Raw genomic sequence first — 20,082 nt, forward strand, 5'->3', positions numbered from 1 at the left:
CGACCCACGCACCTGATCTCGTCTGCGGCGTCGCTCCCGGCACGAATTCTCCGCCTTCTCTCCGCCATCTTGGGCCGGGCTCCAGCGTGCCCTACCGCTCTGTTGGACCGTCGGCTCCGCCTCTCAACAACTTTGTCTTCACTTGTTTAAATAAATTCATTTATTTTTTTACTTTGCTTTTTATAACTTTCAGAAAGACAATTTTATCATCCAAAACTAATATAACGTATCGAAGAAGGGGAAGAATAAGTGATTATTACATTTGAACAGAAGTGTAGATAGAACATGTTAAAACAGAAAATAAGCAGATATTAACAAGTAGATGAATAATCCATTTTTACAGTTTGTCCCTCATAATGTGTATACAATAATAGGTGTATAAATGACACAATATGTTACTGCAGACTAATTAGGAGTTTTTGTTTGTTGACTTACTACTAAAAGACAAGTTGTCTAGTATTTTATTGAAGGACTAAATGACAATAATAAACACATGTTTCATGTACGCCAAGATTTCTTTCTTACAAATACTTATTTTTTTTACTATTAAAAAACAAAGTTGTTTTTGAAAGAAAAGCCATGAAACCTTTTTTTAATTATTTTTTTTAAACTTTATTTCAACTTGAAGTTCATATAGAGACTTACTGTAAGCGTTAAATAATAATAATAAAAATAACAATAATTTGACTTATTTTTAACATTTTAATGATTGTGACCCTTTATGGTCCCAGGGAACCCTAAAGGTAAAATAAAATAAAAGATCCATATATTTTGTTATGGTTTGAAAATGAAAAGTATAAAAATGGCCCCCGCATGTTTAATTTTTCAGTGTGCGGCCCACAGTGGAAAAAGTTTGGACACCCCTGTTTTAGAACTTCAAAAATAAGTGAAACGTCCAGAAGCTTCTGATTGCTCTCAAAATGTAAAATATTATACTTACTCCCCACGTTAGAATTATGGTAATGCAAGAAAGTGTTTTCTTATCTTGGCGAGTGTAGTTTTATTAAGGGCGTTTTAGCTTTGGCCGGGTGTGTCATGACACTACATCTCCCACAATGCTCTGCACAGCGCGCGGGAACGGCTAAAAGGGGGCTTTAAACGCCGGAAGCAGGAAGTGAATGTGTTCGTACTCGTCGGAGATAACATGCTTTTTTCTTCTTTTTATCTGACATTAAATATGTCTGTTATGTTGCTGAGAAACAGACAAAGAAGCCCAGGACAAAACATGACCTCTTTGGCTGAGGTAAGAATGTCTGCGTTGTGGCCACTTTGGTTTCCAGAAAGTTCCAAGGCGACGGCGGGAAAAACATCCAACGCAGGAAATCGAAGTAAACTAAAAAGATACTTGATAAATAATATTTTTTATTTTTTCAACTGCTTATGTTTCGATGTCGCAGGTGGAGCTGCAGCCTATATTCCACCTGCTATTCCAGTCCCTGCCTGGGAGGCGGGAGGCGGGACTGGACAAGTCACCTCCTCAGAATCCGTCACACAGAAAAGTTATTTGGAGCCAGAGAAAGCAAACATCAGTGTGTGAGCTACTTACCTTTTTAACAGTTATATTGTCACTTTGCCTGTCTGACAAACAACATTTTCCTGACCAATGTTGAAAACTGAAAGACACTAAAGTGAACATTATTATTTTACACTTTTTACACAGGAGGTTGACTTAGTCACTTTAAAGCAGGGCTCACCAACACCAGGTCGCCCGTAAGGACCAGATGAGTCGCCCGCTGGCCTGTTCTAAAAATAGCTCAAATAGCAGCACTTACCAGTGAGCTGCCTCGATTTTTTAAATGTTATTTATTTACTAGCAAGCTGGTCTCGCTTTGCTCTGCATTTTTAATTCTAAGAGATAGAATTTGAAAATCCAAGAAAATATTTGAAAGACTTGGTCTTCACTTGTTTAAATAAATTCATTTATTTTTGTACTTTGCTTCTTATAACTTTCAGAAAGATAGTTTCAGAGAAAAAAAAACAACCTTAAAAATGATTTTAGGATTTTTAAACATTTTTTCCTTTTAAATTCCTTTCTCTTCTTTCCTGACAATTTAAACCAATGTTCAAGTACATTTATTTGTTTTATTGTAAAGAATAATAAATACATTTTAATTTAATTCTTGATTTTAGCATCTGTTTTTACGATGAATATTTGTGAGATATTTCTTCAAACTTATGATTAAAATTCCAAAAAATTATTCGGAAAAATCTAGAAAATATGTAGAATCAAATTAAAATCTTATTTCAACGTCTGTTGAATTTCTTTTAAAATTTTTGTTCTGGAAAATCTAGAAGAAATAATGATTTGTCTTTGTTAGAAATATAGCTTGGTCCAATTTATTATATATATTAACAAAGTGCAGATTGGATTTAAACCTATTTAAAACATGTCATCAAAATTCTAAAATTAATCTTAATCAGGAGAAATGACTAATGATGTTCCATAAATTATTTTTTTAAATATTTCAAAAAGATTCGAATGAGCTATTTTTTCTCTTCTTTTTTTTCGGTTGAATTTTGAATTTTAAAGAGTCGAAATTGAAGATAAACTATGTTTCAAAATTTAATTTTCATTTTTTTCTTGTTTTGTCCTCTTTTAAACCGTTCAATTAAGTGTTTTTTTCATCATTTATTCTCTACAAAAAACCTTCCGTAAAAGGAAAAAAAAATGTACGACGGAATGACAGACAGAAATACCCATTTTTTTATGTATATAGATTTATTTATTGAAGGTAAATTGAGCAAATTGGCTGTTTCTGGCAATTTATTGAGGTGTGTATCAAACTGGTAGCCCTTCACATTAATCAGTACCCAAGAAGTAGCTCTTGCTTTCAAAAAGGTTGCTGACCCCTGCACTAAAGTGTACATTATTACTTTACACTGGATGTTGACTTTGTCACTTTAAGTCAGGGGTGTCCAAAGTGCGGCCCGCAGGTCACTTTTTATCGGCCCGGTTTAAAAATAAGATTTAAAAACAAAATGTAAACAAAAAGTGTAATGAAAGCGCAAACAGGTGGAATGTAACAATACAATTTTGCAATGTTTACTTGAATAACACAAAGCTGCCATGCAGGCTGTTTCTTTCTTTAAAAAAATAATAATTAATCAAAATCTGTCATTATGAAATATTGACCTATTCTAGGCTCCAAAAAAGTCACATTAAATATTCCACTTTGATATATTTTGGGGGGGAAATTTTGCATGTTTTGTTTCCCATATATAAACACAACTTATAATTGACGGATAGATCTGAATGTGATCTCGAGATTATTGTGTTAAAAGTAAAATTATATATAATTTATGTTTTCAAACACTTCAATGAGGAGGACCCTTTTTGATCTCAATAATTTTACTGTGATTTGTTTTTAAGTGTCATTGCTCAAAGATAAAAAAAAAAAATTAAAATCAATGTTGTTATGAGTAATTGACCTTTGTAAGGCTCCAATTCTTATATAATCTGAAATTTTCCACTTAAAAAAATGTTGGGGTGAAAATATTGCATATTTTGTTTTTTTGTTTTTTTTTAAAAACAGGGTTTTCTTTGACAAAAAGAGCATACAACTTAAATCTTTAAAAATGTTTTGACAGAATGACCTAATGTTGATCCAGAGATTTAAAACTTGAAAAATAATACAAATAATAATACTGAATAATGACACATTTGTTATATTTTTTCAAGCAAAATCCTATGGGGACTGAGTGGAGGCCTAAATGTATATATTTTTAAAATCAATAAAAAATCAAAATGTTCCCCGCTTGCTTTGATTTTTACGTGTGCGGCCCTCAGTGGAAAAAGTTTGGACACCCTTGCTTTAAAAGCATCAACTGTAAACTAGATGATGTGTGAACGCTGCAATGCTTAAGTTGAAGTGAAATGCTGACGGGATGTTGTATGAATGTGGGAATAGTTTGAATGTTGAATTTCCAGGAAACCCGGAATTTGGTTTGGAACTTGGGGAAGTGTTAGTTTGAATGTCCAGGATGAGTGGAATGTGTTGTTGGAATGCTTTGAAGAGCTTGAAATATGTGGGAATTGTGCAACTTGAGAAAATGTCCCATTCATTTTAATTCGAATTTCCTGGAAATTTGGGGAGTAATATTAAGAGCGTGGATGTCCTGAATGAGCTGAATTGCTTGGTGTTGGAATTGCTTAAATCGCTCAGGAAATGTAGAAGTAGTAGCAGTTTTTGAACTGAAAAATGGTATCACGGAATTTTGGGAAAACCGGGAATTTTTTGAAGTTCTTAAACCAACTTGTTTTTTGTCCTGACCACGAGGAATGTTTTGACGGTGTAACACTGAAAGTGGGTTGAAAAATGTGAAAGGAGTCATCGCACTGGAAAAGGTTGGAAATAAGGTTAGAAAAATCCCTTGGAATACTTGGAAATTGTTGAAAATGGACACATTGTTGTTTGAATTTCCAGGGTGAATTGAATGTGTTGAAGGTGGAATGGGTAGAACAATGTGGCAATTGTGGAAGATGGAAAAATGGATCATTCATTTTGAATGGGGAAAATGTCCCTACAAACTGGAATTGTAGGAAATCTGTGAATGTTTTTATAATTGTTGAAAGTGAGCACTTTGTTCCTGAACAGGCGGAATATTTTGAAGTTGGGACAGTTTGAATGGGATAAAATATGTGGGAGTTGTGGAACTTTGAAAAATCTCCTTTTCAATGGAAACTTCCTAAAATTTGGGTGAAAAGTGGGAATTAAAAAAGAAAAGCATGAATGAGCTGAATTGGTTGGTGTTGGAATTGTTTAAATAGCTCAAAAAATGTTGAAGTAGTAGTAGTTTTTTAATTGAAAAATGGTATCACGGAATTTTGGGAAAACCGGGAATTTTTTCAAGTTCTTGAACCAACTTGTTTTTTGTCCTGACCACGAGGAATGTTTTGACGGTGTAACACTGAAAGCGGGTTGAAAAATGTGAAAGGAGTCATCGCACTGGAAAAGGTTGGAAATAAGGTTAGAAAAATCCTTAGGAATACTTGGAAATTGTTGAAAGTGGACACATTGTTGTTTGAATTTCCAGGGTGAATTGAATGTGTTGAAGGTGGAATGCTTTGAATGGGTGGAAACATGTGAAAGGAGTTATCGCACTGGAAAAGGTTGGAAATAAGGTTAGAAAAATCCCTAGGAATACTTGGAAATTGTTGAAAGTGGACACATTGTTGTTTGAATTTCCAGGGTGAATTGAATGTGTTGAAGGTGGAATGGGTAGAAAAATGTGGCAATTGTGGAAGATGGAAAAATGGATCATTCATTTTGAATGGGGAAAATGTCCCTACAAACTGGAATTGTAGGAAATCTGTGAATGTTTTTATAATTTTTGAAAGTGAGCACTTTGTTCCTGAACAGGCGGAATATTTTGAAGTTGGGACAGTTTGAATGGGATCAAATATGTGGGAGTTGTGGAACTTTGAAAAATCTCCTTTTCAATGGAAACTTCCTAAAATTTGGGTGAAAAGTGGGAATTAAAAAAGAAAAGCATGAATGAGCTGAATTGGTTGGTGTTGGAATTGTTTAAATCGGTCAAAAAATGTTGAAGTAGTAGTAGTTTTTTAATTGAAAAATGGTATCACGGAATTTTGGGAAAACCGGGAATTTTTTCAAGTTCTTGAACCAACTTGTTTTTTGTCCTGACCACGAGGAATGTTTTGACGGTGTAACACTGAAAGCGGGTTGAAAAATGTGAAAGGAGTCATCGCACTGGAAAAGGTTGGAAATAAGGTTAGAAAAATCCTTAGGAATACTTGGAAATTGTTGAAAGTGGACACATTGTTGTTTGAATTTCCAGGGTGAATTGAATGTGTTGAAGGTGGAATGCTTTGAATGGGTGGAAACATGTGAAAGGAGTTATCGCACTGGAAAAGGTTGGAAATAAGGTTAGAAAAATCCCTAGGAATACTTGGAAATTGTTGAAAGTGGACACATTGTTGTTTGAATTTCCAGGGTGAATTGAATGTGTTGAAGGTGGAATGGGTAGAAAAATGTGGCAATTGTGGAAGATGGAAAAATGGATCATTCATTTTGAATGGGGAAAATGTCCCTACAAACTGGAATTGTAGGAAATCTGTGAATGTTTTTATAATTGTTGAAAGTGAGCACTTTGTTCCTGAACAGGCGGAATATTTTGAAGTTGGGACAGTTTGAATGGGATAAAATATGTGGGAGTTGTGGAACTTTGAAAAATCTCCTTTTCAATGGAAACTTCCTAAAATTTGAGTGAAAAGTGGGAATTAAAAAAGAAAAGCATGAATGAGCTGAATTGGTTGGTGTTGGAATTGTTTAAATCGGTCAAAAAATGTTGAAGTAGTAGTAGTTTTTTAACTGAAAAATGGTATCACGGAATTTTGGGAAAACCGGGAATTTTTGCAAGTTCTTGAACCAACTTGTTTTTTGTCCTGACCACGAGGAATGTTTTGACGGTGTAACACTGAAAGTGGGTTGAAAAATGTGAAAGGAGTCATCGCACTGGAAAAGGTTGGAAATAAGGTTAGAAAAATCCCTAGGAATACTTGGAAATTGTTGAAAGTGGACACATTGTTGTTTGAATTTCCAGGGTGAATTGAATGTGTTGAAGGTGGAATGGGTAGAAAAATGTGGCAATTGTGGAAGATGGAAAAATGGATAATTCATTTTGAATGGGGAAAATGTCCCTACAAACTGGAATTGTAGGAAATCTGTGAATGTTTTTATAATTGTTGAAAGTGAGCACTTTGTTCCTGAACAGGCGGAATATTTTGAAGTTGGGACAGTTTGAATGGGATAAAATATGTGGGAGTTGTGGAACTTTGAAAAATCTCCTTTTCAATGGAAACTTCCTAAAATTTGGGTGAAAAGTGGGAATTAAAAAAGAAAAGCATGAATGAGCTGAATTGGTTGGTGTTGGAATTGTTTAAATCGGTCAAAAAATGTTGAAGTAGTAGTAGTTTTTTAATTGAAAAATGGTATTACCGAATTTTGGGAAAACCGGGAATTTTTTTAAGTTCTTTGTTCTTTCACCAACTTGTTTTTTGTCCGGACTAAAAGGAATGTTTTGACGGTAGAACGCTTGAAGTGGGATGAAAAATGTGAAAGGAGTCATCGCACTGAAAAAGGTTGGAAATAAGGTTAGAAAAAAACAGGAATTCCTGGAAATTTGTTGAAGGTGGAAAAATGGTAGTTTGAATTTCCAGGATGAATTGAATGTGTTGAAGGTGGAATGCTTTGAATCGGTTGAATGGGGAAAATGTCCCTAAAAACTGGGAATTCTAGGAAATCCGGGAATTTTTAAATATTTGTTGAAAGGAAGCACTTAGTTCCTGAACAGGCTGAGTATTTTGAAGTTGGAACAGTTTGAATCGGATCAAATATGTGGGAGTTGTGGAAAAATATCCTTTTCTTTTCAATGGGAATTTCATGAACATTTGGAATCCCGGGAAAAGAGGAAATGTTGTTTTTTTTTAATGGTAAAACAAAATTGTACTTTCTGATGGAGTTGAAATGGTTGGTGTTGGAATTTTTCAAATCGGTTTAGAAATGTTGAAGTAGTGACATAGTTAATTGTAGAAATGGTATTTCGGGAAAGCCAATAATTTTTCCAGTTAAAAAAAATAATTCGTTTTTTGTCCAGATTAAGAGGAATGTTTGGATGGTGGAACGCTTGAAATGGTTTGAAAAATAGGGTTTGAAAAAATGGGAATTCCTGGAATAATTTTTTAACTTGGAAAAATGGATGTTTATATTCCCGGGATGAGTGGAATATTTTGAAGTTGGAATGGTTTGATTCAGGTGAAAGATGTGGAAATGGTGCAAGTTTGAAAAATGGCCCATTCATTTTTGAATGGGAAAAATGTCCCTAAAAACTGCAAATTCTAGAAAATCCAGGAATTTTTAAATATTAGTTGAAAGGAAGCACTTAGTTCCTGAACAGGCTGAATATTTTGAAATTGAAACGGTTTGAATCGGATCAAATATGTGGGAGTTGTGGAACTTTGAAAAATGTCCCATTCTTTTCAATGGGAATTTCATGAACATTTGGAAATTCCAGGAAAAGAGGGATTTTTTTTTAGAAAATGGTCACACAAAATGGAATTTTCTGATCGAGTTGAAATGGTTGCTGTTTTGGCATTTTCCAAATTGGTTTAGAAATGTTGAAGTAGTAACATTTTTAATTGTAGAAATGGTATTATGGGGTCCTGGAATTTTTCAATTTCTTAAACCAACTTTGTTTTTTGTCATGACTAAGGAATGTTTTGACGGCGGAACTCTTGAAAAACGTGAAAGGAGTCATCGCACTAAAAAAGGTAGGCAATAAAGTTAGAAAAATACATGAAATTCCCGGAAATTTGTTGAAAGTGGAAAAATGGTAGTTTGAATTTCCAGGAATAATTGAATGTGTTGAAGGTGGAATGGTTTGAATTGGTTGAAAAATGTGGACGTTTGAAAAATGGATCATTCATTTTGAATGGGGAAAATGTCCCTAAAAAATGGGAATTCTAGGAAATCCGGGAATTTTTAAATATTTGTTGGAAGAAAGCACTTAGTTCCGGAGCAGGCTGAGTATTTTGAAGTTGGAACAGTTTGAATCGGATCAAATATGTGGGAGTTGTGGAACTTTAAAAAATGTCCCATTCTTTTCAATGGGAACTTCCTGGAAAAGTGGCAATTGATCGAAAAAACGGCCCAAACTTTGTTTTCTGATTTGCCTTTCAGGATTGGAAATTTAAAAAAAACGCAAGGTTCACAGACCCAATATGACCGCAACATGTCAGTGTCAACTAAACATTATGATTTGTACATTTTCAGTATGTGCTTCTTCTATTTTGAAACAAAACCAAAACTATCTGAAGTTATCTTTATTGTTAAGTTATTGTGCCGTGATTTTACCAGTCCGGCCCACTTGGGAGTAGATCCCTGGTCTAAACCTGGTCACATCCCTGGTGTCTTTGGTCCGAGTTCCGAGTGACATGCCTCCAGGTTCTAGTCGTCATCGCTGCTAAAATAAACAAACTTCATTTGAAAGTCCTCGAGGCTCCAAATGATCACATTGGTGCAACTTGCAGAAGGGGCGTGGCACTACACAACACTACACTACACTACACTACACAACACTACACAACACTACACAACACTACACAACACTACACAACACTACACAACACTACACAACACTACACAGCACTACACAGCACTACACAACACTACACAACACTACACAACACTACACAACACAACACTACACAACACTACACTACACTACACTACACAACACTACACAACACTACATACTGGTTTTCCAGTTAAGAACACGGCCCTACGGGCTTTGTTTGTGGCTTGTAGATAAATTGTGAAAATGACTGTTTTACAGCAACTTTTTACCGTAAAAAACTGTGGTACCGTTTTGCCATTTACAGTAATATGACGTACAATCTACAGTTGTTGTTTTACCGTAAAAATAATTAAAAAGTGGCAGCTGGTTGCCAGAATTTAACCGTGAAAAAGCAGTTTTGTCAGTAAAAAAATGACTTTTTACAGTAAAAATCTTGCAACTGAGCTGCCAATTTTTCTACCGTACTAACTAACAGCTGTACAGTGTTTCTTACAGTCATATGCTGTTAAAAAACTGTACTTTTTATGGTGAAATATTTGCAACGGAGCTGCAAGTTTTTTACTGTAAAAAAAAAACATCTGTAGAATTTTTCAACTCAGTTGCCAGAATTTTACGGTAAAAAAAAAAAGTTTTCTATTTTCACTAAAAAAAACATTTTTAATTTGACAGTAAAATTCCTGCAGACTGTAAAAAACTGGTATTCTTTTGCCATTTACAGTAATACACCATAAAATCTACAGTTGTTGTTTTTACTGTAAACAAAAACAACTGGTAGCTTAGAGGCTAGAATCTTTATGTAGAAAGCAGTTTTCTCAGTTATAAAAAGTACATTTTACAATCAAATTCTTGCAACTGTTTTGTTATTTACAGTAATATGACGTACAATCTACAGTTGTTGTTTTACCGTAAAAAGAAAAAAACTGGCAGCTGGTTGCCAGAATTTTACTGTGAAAAAGCAGTTTTCTCAGTAAAAAAATGTGCTTTTTACAGTAAAAATCGTGCGACCGAGCTGCCAATTTTTTACCGTAACAACACCCGTATTGTTATTTTTTTTTACAGCTATATGCTTCAAAAAAACAAAACAAGCTGCCAGTTTTTTACTGTAAAAACAAAATATGTACTATTTTACAACTCTGTTGCCAGAATTTTACAATAAAAAAATAAGTTTTCTATTTTCACTAAAAACTATTTTTAATTTGACAGTAAAATCCCTGAAACAGCTGTAAGTTTTTTACTGTAAAAAAAAAAAAGAATAATTATAATTTTCATTTATAGTAATAAATAGGTTGTAAAAAAAAAAACCAACACTTTAAATTGTACGGTAAAATAATTGACTCAGATGCCAGTTTTTGACTGTAAAAAACTCTGGTATTCTTTTGCCATTTACAGTAATACACCATAAAATCTACAGTTGTTTTTACTGTAAAAAAAACAACAACAAAAAACTGGCAGCATAGTACCCTGAATTTTAATGTAAAAAGCAGTTTTCTCAGTAAAAACAAAAAAAGTACATTTTACAGTCAAATTCTTGCAACTGTTTTATTTACAGTAATATGACGTACAATCTGCGGTTGTTGTTTTACCGTAAAAAGAAAAATAAATTGTCAGCTGGTTGCCAGAATTTTACTGTGAAAAAGCAAATTTGTCAGTAAAAAATTAGCTTTTTACAGTAAAAATCTTGCAAATGAGCTGCCAATTTTTTACCGTAATAACAGCTGTACTGTTTTGTTTTTTTTTTACACTTATTTGCTGTAAAAAAAACGAGCTGCCAGTTTTTTTACTGTAAAAAAAACATCCGTACTATTTTACAACTCAGTTGCCACATTTTTACAATAAAAAAAAAAGGTTTTCTATTTTCACTAAACTATTTTTAATTTCACAGTAAAATTACCCTGGTATTCTTTTGCCATTTACAGTAATACACCATAAAATCTACAGTTTTTGATTTTACCGTAAAAAAAAAAACCTGGCACCTCAGTGGCCAGAATTCTAATGTAAAAAGCAGTTTTCTCAGTTAAAAAAAAGTACATTTTACAATCAAATTCTTGCAACTGTTTTATTTACAGTAATATGACGTACAATCTGCGGTTGTTGTTTTACCGTAAAAAGAAAAAAAAAGTGGCAGCTGGTGGCCAGAATTTTACCGTGAAAAAGCAGTTTTTTCGGTAAAAAATGTGCTTTTTACAGTTAAAATCTTGCAAATGAGCTGCCAATTTTTTACCGTACTAACAGCTGTACTGTTTGGGTTTTTTTACACTTATATGCTGTAAAAAAAACGAGCCTCCAGTTTTTTTACTGTAAAAAAAAACATCTGTACAATTTTACAACTCGGTTGCCAGATTTTTACAATAAAAAAAAAAAGTTTTCTATATTCACTAAACTATTTTTAATTTCACAGTAAAATGCTTCTGGTATTCTTTTGCCATTTACAGTAATACACCATAAAATCTACAGTTTTTGATTTTATCGTAAAAAAAAAACTGGCACCTCAGTGGCCAGAATTTTAATGTAAAAAGCAGTTTTCTCAGTTAAAAAAAAGTACATTTTACAATCAAATTCTTGCAACTGAGCTTTCTTTTTTTTTCTATTTGCAGAAATCGCTTGTAAAAGAAAAACAAAAAAAACTCGTAGTGGAGTGGCAGGGAATAGCTGCGGAAAGGTTCAGCGTCACACCTGGGCCGCGAAACACGTGTGTGTCCCCTCGCCGGGATGGAGTAGACCTGCTCCGCTCAAGGCTCCAGGCTGCAAATCAGCCGGTCCACGGGAAGAGGAGAAGGTGGTGTCATTTTATCACGCAAGCCACAAATTCAGCAGCTGCATGTGACTTCATCACTGGACTAACTGGTACGTCAAGTGTGTGTGTGTGTGTGTGTGTGTGTGTTTCCCAGGGTGCAGCGCACGGACAAGAAGGTGGACACGCTCAGGACGAGGATGGCAGCCACCTTCCAGACCGGGAGATAGCGGAGGAAACTCAGCCTGCAATTATTTCCCACACTTTTCACTGTCTGGAGGGAAATTGAGTCAACAGCACAGGTGAGGATTATGTTTACATTTGAAATAGAGTCAACAGCACAGGTGAGGATTATGTTTACATTTGCATCCCGGATCTCGGACAAGGGGCGGGAAAAAAAGAGGTTTGCCGTGGTTCTGGTGCTGATTCCCGTCGGGGGTGGACTGAACTTTGTGCTAAAGGCCCGTTTTATTTGGCAATGACCTCCAGTCTGACTGCTTCTGTCCACGTTGTAGTATAGTCTCCATTTAATGCCTCTTTTTAGTTGGTCTCTCATGTCCCCTGACACATGAAACATGACAAATTGGGGGGAACTAGATTTCATTGTTAATTATAGAATTTTTTTTAAGTAGACTGTCAGTTTTACGGTAAAAACTTTAAATTTTTACATACTGTAAAATATAGCGGGGTTTTTTGGTTGTTTTTTTCACAACATTTTATAGTAATTAGAGAAACTGTACTGTTTTTGTGGAGGTTTTACGGAAAAAGCTGGCAGCTTAGTTGCCAGAATTTGACTGTTAACTTGACATTGGTTTTTACAATATGATATTGTTCATGGAAAAACTGTACACGTTATTTTCTTATTAGCTCTAAGTCTTTGTAGCAAATGTACCATATTTCCATTTACAGCAAAATTGATAGTATTGCAAAAACTAAAAAAGTGGCAATGTTGACACAAAGCTGCCATGCAGGCAGTTTTTTGGTTCCTTTTGTCTTTATTTTCTTTTTTTCCATTGCTCCCAAAAAAAAAAAGGACACAAAAATCAATGTTATAATGAATTATTACTTAAAAATCATCACTTAAAAATGTTTTATGTAGAAAAAATATTGCATATGTTGTGTGGTTGCCATATAAAAATATCAAAGTTTTGACAAAAGAGCATAAAACCGACAAAATAATAGTTCAAACTTAAAATCCACAAATATATCGGAAGTTGATCTTGAAATTTAGGTTTTAAAAGTAAAAAAAAACCTAATAAAAATGTATCACTTTATGAGTGGGGATCTCAAATATATTGAGTAGGATTTTATTGAACTTTTCACTGTGATTATTCAAAAATATTGATCTTTGAGGGCTTTAATTGCTAAATAAAGGAACTCTCCTGAAGTAATCAATAAAGTACTATTTATCTAAATACTGCATATTTCAGTTTTACTATAAAAAACAAAGTTGTCTTTGACAGAAAAATCATAAAACCTTATTTGTTTTACTTTATATCAACCTCAAGTTGATTTAGATATTTACGGTAAGCATTAAATAAATAATAATGTGACTTAATTTTAACATTTTAGTGACTGAGACCCTCTATGCTCCCCAGAAGCCTTAAGGATTAAAAAAAAATCCATATATTTTGTTATGGTTTGAAAATGAAAAATATCGAAATGGCCCCCGCATGCTTACATGTTTCCGTGTGTGGCCCTTATGCGGAGAAAGTTTGGACACCCCCGATTTACAGTAATACACCGTTTAAAACAAGATTTTACAGTCAAAAACTGCCAGCTCAGTCAACAGAATTTTTACACAAAAAACAGTAGCAGTTTTTTTCCATTTAAAGTAAAATGTTGTAAAGAGCATCGTAACATTTATTGTCATTTGTATTAATTGAAGGGTAGTTTGATGTAAAGTTAAGTATTTTCATTCAGACAAAAACATGTTCCGAAAGTATGACAATACTGTAATTTTTCTTGACATATTGGATACTATTAAAGTTTAAAAGGTATGCAATTTCAAGCAGTACATCTATTTTTTCTGTCAAAATGAAAAAAATCAATGACATTTAGTGAGAAAATATGAAGTACTTTATTGACATATATCATTTCCAGGTGTTTGCGGGCCGGATAAAATGATGTGGCAGGGGGCCTTGACTTTAGAGTGTAGACTATCCTAAAATTTTGTGGCAATCCCAAGTTTGACCACAGTGTAAGTTGCTATGTCGAGTGGCGCTTTCCGTCATTTTCAGCAGACTGCATTGGATGCAGATACACCCAGGAATCCTTTCCATACGGCGTGGCTGCCCTGGGTGTTGTCAAATAACTTTCTATAATTAGGAAAACACTAGCACGAACAGATGTGGCTGTAGGAAACCTTCCTGATTTGCCGGTAGTTTGGACTTTATTGATGGCAGATGCTGCATTTGAGTCAGCATGAATGTTGTTGGTCGGGAAGTCAAATCCCGACTAAATTCTGTCACGTCACGTAAAATGGGCTCAAACACCTGGTGGGTAAACAGGCATACTCATGCTGTCATTTTCCATGCCAACAAAGCAAGTGTCCCTGACAGAAATCACTCAAAAGAAAGGCTCCACTTGTCAAGTTAGCTGTATGTTAATTTACATTGGGTATGGCAAAGTTTTTATTCAGAAAGTATATTTGTTATATTTGGCTACACAGTTTGAACAGTAACACTGTTTGAATTCAGGAGACTAATTATAAAAATAACTGAACTAAACATCAGTTATCATTCTCTCTATCTGTGTGAAATGTTCAATTAAAATGAAAAGAGCATGTGGTCAAAAAGAGATATTGCTCATGCACTTTGTACACTATACATGTAAACACACATTGTATATAATGACTTTTCACATTGAGGAAATAGCTGCTTCTCTCCACTAATCCTATTTGTACAATGACAGTATTCACAGTTAGCACCACCTACAACAGAGCTAGGCACATATACAGACCACCACAATAAACCCAATGGAATTTTACACTTTTTTACTGAATGGGACACCCAAAATGTACATGAAAATAGAGAAAGTGTGATTTACAATATTAAGTATGAACAATAAAACACTGAATATTAACATGTTTACTTCTCAGACCAGCTCCTCCATAGACATGTTTTACATTCACACAAAACACAACAGCAATGTAACAAACAATGGTAAAAAATAGCTACAATATGACATATTGTATTTCCTTGAATTGCCCCCGGGTATATAGTATGTGCCTGCCTAGAATTACTGCCGGGTCAAACTCATTTGGCAAAATAATTAGCGCATGCTTAGCATCACCGCCGGCTCAGCATTAACGTTTGGCCCGGCTAATTTTTATGAGCGCATGTCTGGAATTTCCGCCGGGTCAAACTCGTCACGTCACGAGTGACACTTCACCTGTCATTATTTTCAAAATGGAGGAGGCTGATTTCAATCATTTGAAATCTCATAAAGGGAAGAAGATTAAGAGCTAGTCAGTAGGATTTAAGGTCCAAGCTATTGATTACGCTAAAAAGAACAAAAGCAGCTGTGTTTTATTAATATACCGTAGCTGCGTGTCTCAAATATGCGTCATTAAATGACTCCCGCCTCCTGGTGGTAGAGGGCGCTAGTGATCCTTCTTGCGACTACTCGGCTGCAGAAGAAGTGACAACAAGCAGCAAGAGTGAGCAGCGATCTTTTATTGTTTCCTCTCGCTTGCACTTTTAACATGGAGGATTACATATCTAAAATAAAACACTTTTCTAAACTGGACTTTCAATCGGAGCAGGAGGTAATAAAGGAAGATCTCCATCGATACAGAGAGACTTTTAAAACTGAAGAAAGATAAGGAAGACTTCTATAAACAAGTTTTCGATGCTTTTGATCAGAAGGAGCTGGCATGGACTTCATTTATAAGTAAAGGTAAGACCATAATAACGTTTTTGTTATTAAATGTGCTTTTCATGATGGTATGCTTACATCACACTCAAATTTATAAGCGCTTGCTTGCCTTTACCGCAGGCCTTTGGTAAGCGCCGGAGTGAGAAGAGGTTTAAAATTAATTAGCGCCCCGGCGGCAATTCAAGGAAATACGGTATTATCACCCTTAGGCAGACATTAGTTGTAAAATTGTATCTGTTCCTTACACACGAGTTTGGGGATGAAAACAAGCCCCGCCCACTCTGCTTTGTTTTTGGTCTGAGCTGCAGTGACTTAGATGACCCTAATAACTCCTAAACACCCAAAAGTGCAGATTTCAACTTTCTATAGTTGAAGACTTACGGTCACATCATCATGGCACATTTCTATTTTCATGGTAAAGGTCTGCACAAATGGTAAATGGGTGGTACTTGTATAGCCACTTTTTTACCCCTTTTTAAGGAGCCCAAAGCGCTTCGACAGTATTTCCACATTCACACACTGACGGCGGGAGCTGCCACTCGAGGCGCTCACCAGGACCCATCAGGAGCAAGGGTGAAGAGTCTTGCCCAAGGACACAACGGCCATGACTAGGATGGTAGAAGGTGGGGATTGAACCAGTAACCCTCATATTACTGGCACAGTCACTCTAGCAACTTCGCCACGCCGTCCAAAAATGATGTAGAAGGTCCGACGGGCCGGATGGAACATCTTCATGTGGTCTGCGGGCCGTACTGGACTGGGCAGGACTGTACATGACACCAAATCTGAGACTTGTTTTTCCTTCCCTGCAGGGGGGAATGAGGATGGAATAAATGCGCGTGCACTTCCCGGGAGGCATACCCCATCTCAAGCTGACATGGCGTGCCAGGAGGTGAGTTTGCCAGCTGGAACACTAACACTTCCTTGAGGTAGACTAACTATGCATCTGGACATGTTGTAGTTTGTGAGCGGCCATGTGAGCGCTGGAACACTAACACTTCCTTGAGGTAGCCTAAATATGCATCTGGACATGTTGCCAGGGTGTGAAAATACTCCTCATAGCACCTCTGACCCGTAAAAGTGCCAGCGTGTGCGTTTACATGTTGACACTCAAGGCTGTGGCCTTCATGCTGTCCAGCGGGGACTTGAACTACACACACAGTCCTGGTCAAAAGTGTAGGTACACTTGTAAAGAACATAACGTCATGGCTGTCTTGAGTTTCCAATCATTTCTACAATGGAGTGATTGGAGCACATACTTGTTACTCACAAAAGACATTCATGAAGTTTGTTTTTTTACGAATTCATTATGAAAATGTGAGGGTCAAAAGTATACACACAGCAATGTTAATATTTGCTTACATGTCCCTTGGCAAGTTTACCTGCAAGAAGGCGCTTTTGGTAGCCATTCACAAGATTCTACTTAAATTTTTCTTGAGATGGAACGAGCAGACTTAGGTCTTTGCAGGGTGTGCGTGTAGCTCAGACCTGGGCAAAATAAGGCCCGGGGGCCACATGCGGCCCGTTTAGCAATTCAATCTGGCCCGCCGGATATTCCCAAATATTTTTTTTAGATCTTTAAAGGCCTACCGAAATGAGATGTTCTTATTTAAACGGGGACAGCAGGTCCATTCTATGTGTCATACTTCTTCATTTCGCCATATTGCCATATTTTTGCTGAAAGGATTTAGTAGAGGGCTTCACGGTGGCAGAGGGGTTAGTGCGTCTGCCTCACAATACGAATTTCCTGCAGTCCTGGGTTCAATCCCAGGCTCGGGATATTTCTGTGTGGAGTTTGCATGTCCTCCCCGTGAATGCGTGGGTTCCCTACGGGTACTCCGGCTTCCTCCCACCTCCAAAGACATGCACCTGGGGATAGGCCCCTCCCACCTCCAAAGACACGCACCTGGGGATAGGTTGATTGGCAACACTAAATTGGCCCTAGTGTGTGAATGTTGTCTGTCTATCTGTGTTGGCCCTGCGATGAGGTGGCGACTTGTCCAGGGTGTACCCCGCCTTCCGCCTGATTGTAGCTGAGATAGGCGCCAGCGCCCCCCCGCGACCCCAAAAGGGAATAAGCGGTAGAAAATGGATGGATGGATTTAGTAGAGAACATCGACGATGAAGTTTGCAACTTTTGGTGCTAATAAAAAAGCCTTGCCTGTACCGGAAGTAGCAGACGGTGTGTGACATCACGGGTTGTGGAGCTCCTCACATCTGAACATTGTTTACAATCATGGCCACCGGCAGCGAGAGCGATTCCTAAGCACCAAACAGTCCTGTCGCACGCGTTACATTTCGCCGATATTTAATTTTCTTTAGTAAAATAAAGCCACACTTTCGACCGTCGACGCCCGCTATCCATGCTTGACTGACTCGCTCGGCTATGCTAACACTTCCGGCGGTGGCCGCTTCTTCGTTGGTGTTCAGCGTCTTCTTCTTCCGGGTCGGCGGACTGGGTATCAAAACTAGAAATCGAAATTTAAACTTTTGAACTATTCCGGGAGAATCGGAAAGTTAGTCCCGGTTCCAATCGATACTTGATACCCAACCCTAACTGTATTTAGTGACAGTGGTTTTCTGAAGTGTTCCTGAGTCCATGTGGTGATATCCTTTAGAGATTGATGTGGGTTTCTGATACAGTGCCGTCTGAGGGATGGAAGTTCACGGTCATTCAATGTTGGTTTCCGGCCATGCCGCTTACGTGGAGTGATTTCTCCAGATTCTCTGAACCTTTTGATGATATTATGGAGCGTAGATGTTGAAATCCCTCAATTTCTTGCAATGTCACTTTGAGAAAGGTTGTTCTTAAACTGTTTGACTATTTGCTCACGCAGTTGTGGACAAAGGGGTGTACCTCGCCCCATCCTTTCTTGTGAAAGACTGAGCATTTTTTGGGAAGCTGCTTTTCATATCCAATCATGGCACCCACCTGTTCCCAATTAGCCTGCACACCTGTGGGATGTTCCAAATAAGTGTTTGATGAGCATTCCTCAACTTTATCAGTATTTTTTGCCACCTTTCCCAACTTCTTTGTCACGTGTTGCTGGCATCAAATTCTAAAGTTAATGATTATTTGCAAAAAAAAAAAAATGTTTGAGTTTGAACATGAAATATGTTGTCTTTGTAGCATATTCAACTGAATATGGCTTGAAAAGGATTTGCAAATCATTGTATTCTGTTTATATTTACATCTAACACCATTTCCCAACTCGTATGGAAACGGGGTTTGTGTGTAAACATAAGACTTAACAGCAAATGTCATGTCTAACCACGTTCTCCTGGCAAAAACAGAGCGTAGCAGAAAAGGCCAAAGAGCTGAGAGAAAGGCAGCAGCATTGATTGACAGGTGTCTGTATCGCTCTTCTAACCCGCTGACTTGTTCCAGAGCCATTTGACAGCCATACTCCTGATCTCCATCTTGGCGGCGGTCCTGGGCTCGCTGCAGGTGGGCTACCACACAGGGAACGTCAACGCCCCGGCCAAGGTGACGAACAATTCATTCTCTTAAAACATTTAAAATGTTTGCCATTTTTAATCACTTTCATGTAAGTCTCAGAGGTCCCACAACAGAAGTGTGTTTTACAAAATCCAGCCTTGAAACTGGAGTTTAAATCTTTTTTTAGCCCTATTTTGTCCCTGTAGCTTTTTGACAACATTCGTCCTACCTAATAGATGCCATTTATCACCCAGAAAACTACGTAGCATTAAGGAGTGAACACAAACATTAGCAACACTAGTAAGATGACTTTTGATTATTTTATACATTTTTAAAAACTATCTTTAAGTGTGTAAAGGAGTATAAAGGTACAGTAGTGAAGGTGTGCAGTGGGTGGCAGGTAGTGTGAGCACTAGAACTGGGTGTAGTAATGTGAGCACTAGAACTGGGTGTAGTAGTGTGAGCACTAGAACTGGGTGTAGTAATGTGAGCACTAGAACTGGGTGTAGTAGTGTGAGCACTAGAACTGGGTGTAGTAATGTGAGCACTAGAACTGGGTGTAGTAATGTGAGCACTAGAACTGGGTGTAGTAATGTGAGCACTAGAACTGGGTGTAGTAATGTGAGCACTAGAACTGGGTGTAGTAGTGTGAGCACTAGAACTGGGTGTAGTAATGTGAGCACTAGAACTGGGTGTAGTAATGTGAGCACTAGAACTGGGTGTAGTAATGTGAGCACTAGAACTGGGTGTAGTAGTGTGAGCACTAGAACTGGGTCTAGTGATGTCAGCACTAGAACTGGGTGTAGTAGTGTGAGCACTAGAACTGGGTGTAGTACTGTGAGCACTAGAACTGGGTGTAGTAATGTGAGCACTAGAACTGGGTGTAGTAATGTGAGCACTAGAACTGGGTGTAGTAGTGTGAGCACTAGAACTGGGT

At 36.9% G+C, this 20,082-nt stretch overlaps 1 protein-coding gene across 9 annotated transcripts in view; it reads left to right on the top strand.

The window, feature by feature from the left end:
- The first annotated feature begins 954 nt into the window (after positions 1 to 954).
- The window catches only part of LOC133542027 (solute carrier family 2, facilitated glucose transporter member 1), a 37,720-nt gene continuing 18,592 nt past the window's right edge, over positions 955 to 20,082 (top strand). Inside the window, exons 1-7 of one of the 9 annotated variants that reach the window (XM_061885819.1) lie at positions 972 to 1,328; positions 1,398 to 1,529; positions 8,233 to 8,290; positions 11,691 to 11,872; positions 11,985 to 12,129; positions 16,519 to 16,598; positions 19,095 to 19,193. In XM_061885819.1, coding sequence (XP_061741803.1) covers positions 16,584 to 16,598; positions 19,095 to 19,193 — 114 coding nt within the window. In that variant the 5' untranslated portion in view covers positions 972 to 1,328; positions 1,398 to 1,529; positions 8,233 to 8,290; ... (1 more) ...; positions 11,985 to 12,129; positions 16,519 to 16,583. Of the gene's footprint in view, positions 1,329 to 1,397; positions 1,534 to 8,232; positions 8,291 to 11,690; positions 12,130 to 15,646; positions 16,330 to 16,518; positions 16,599 to 19,094; positions 19,194 to 20,082 lie in introns of those variants that run through there. The other 8 variants (XM_061885817.1, XM_061885814.1, XM_061885818.1 and 5 more) reach the window with 8 other exon arrangements.

The sequence above is a fragment of the Nerophis ophidion genome, linkage group LG24 (genome assembly GCF_033978795.1).
Source record: "Nerophis ophidion isolate RoL-2023_Sa linkage group LG24, RoL_Noph_v1.0, whole genome shotgun sequence".
Taxonomy (NCBI): domain Eukaryota; kingdom Metazoa; phylum Chordata; class Actinopteri; order Syngnathiformes; family Syngnathidae; genus Nerophis; species Nerophis ophidion.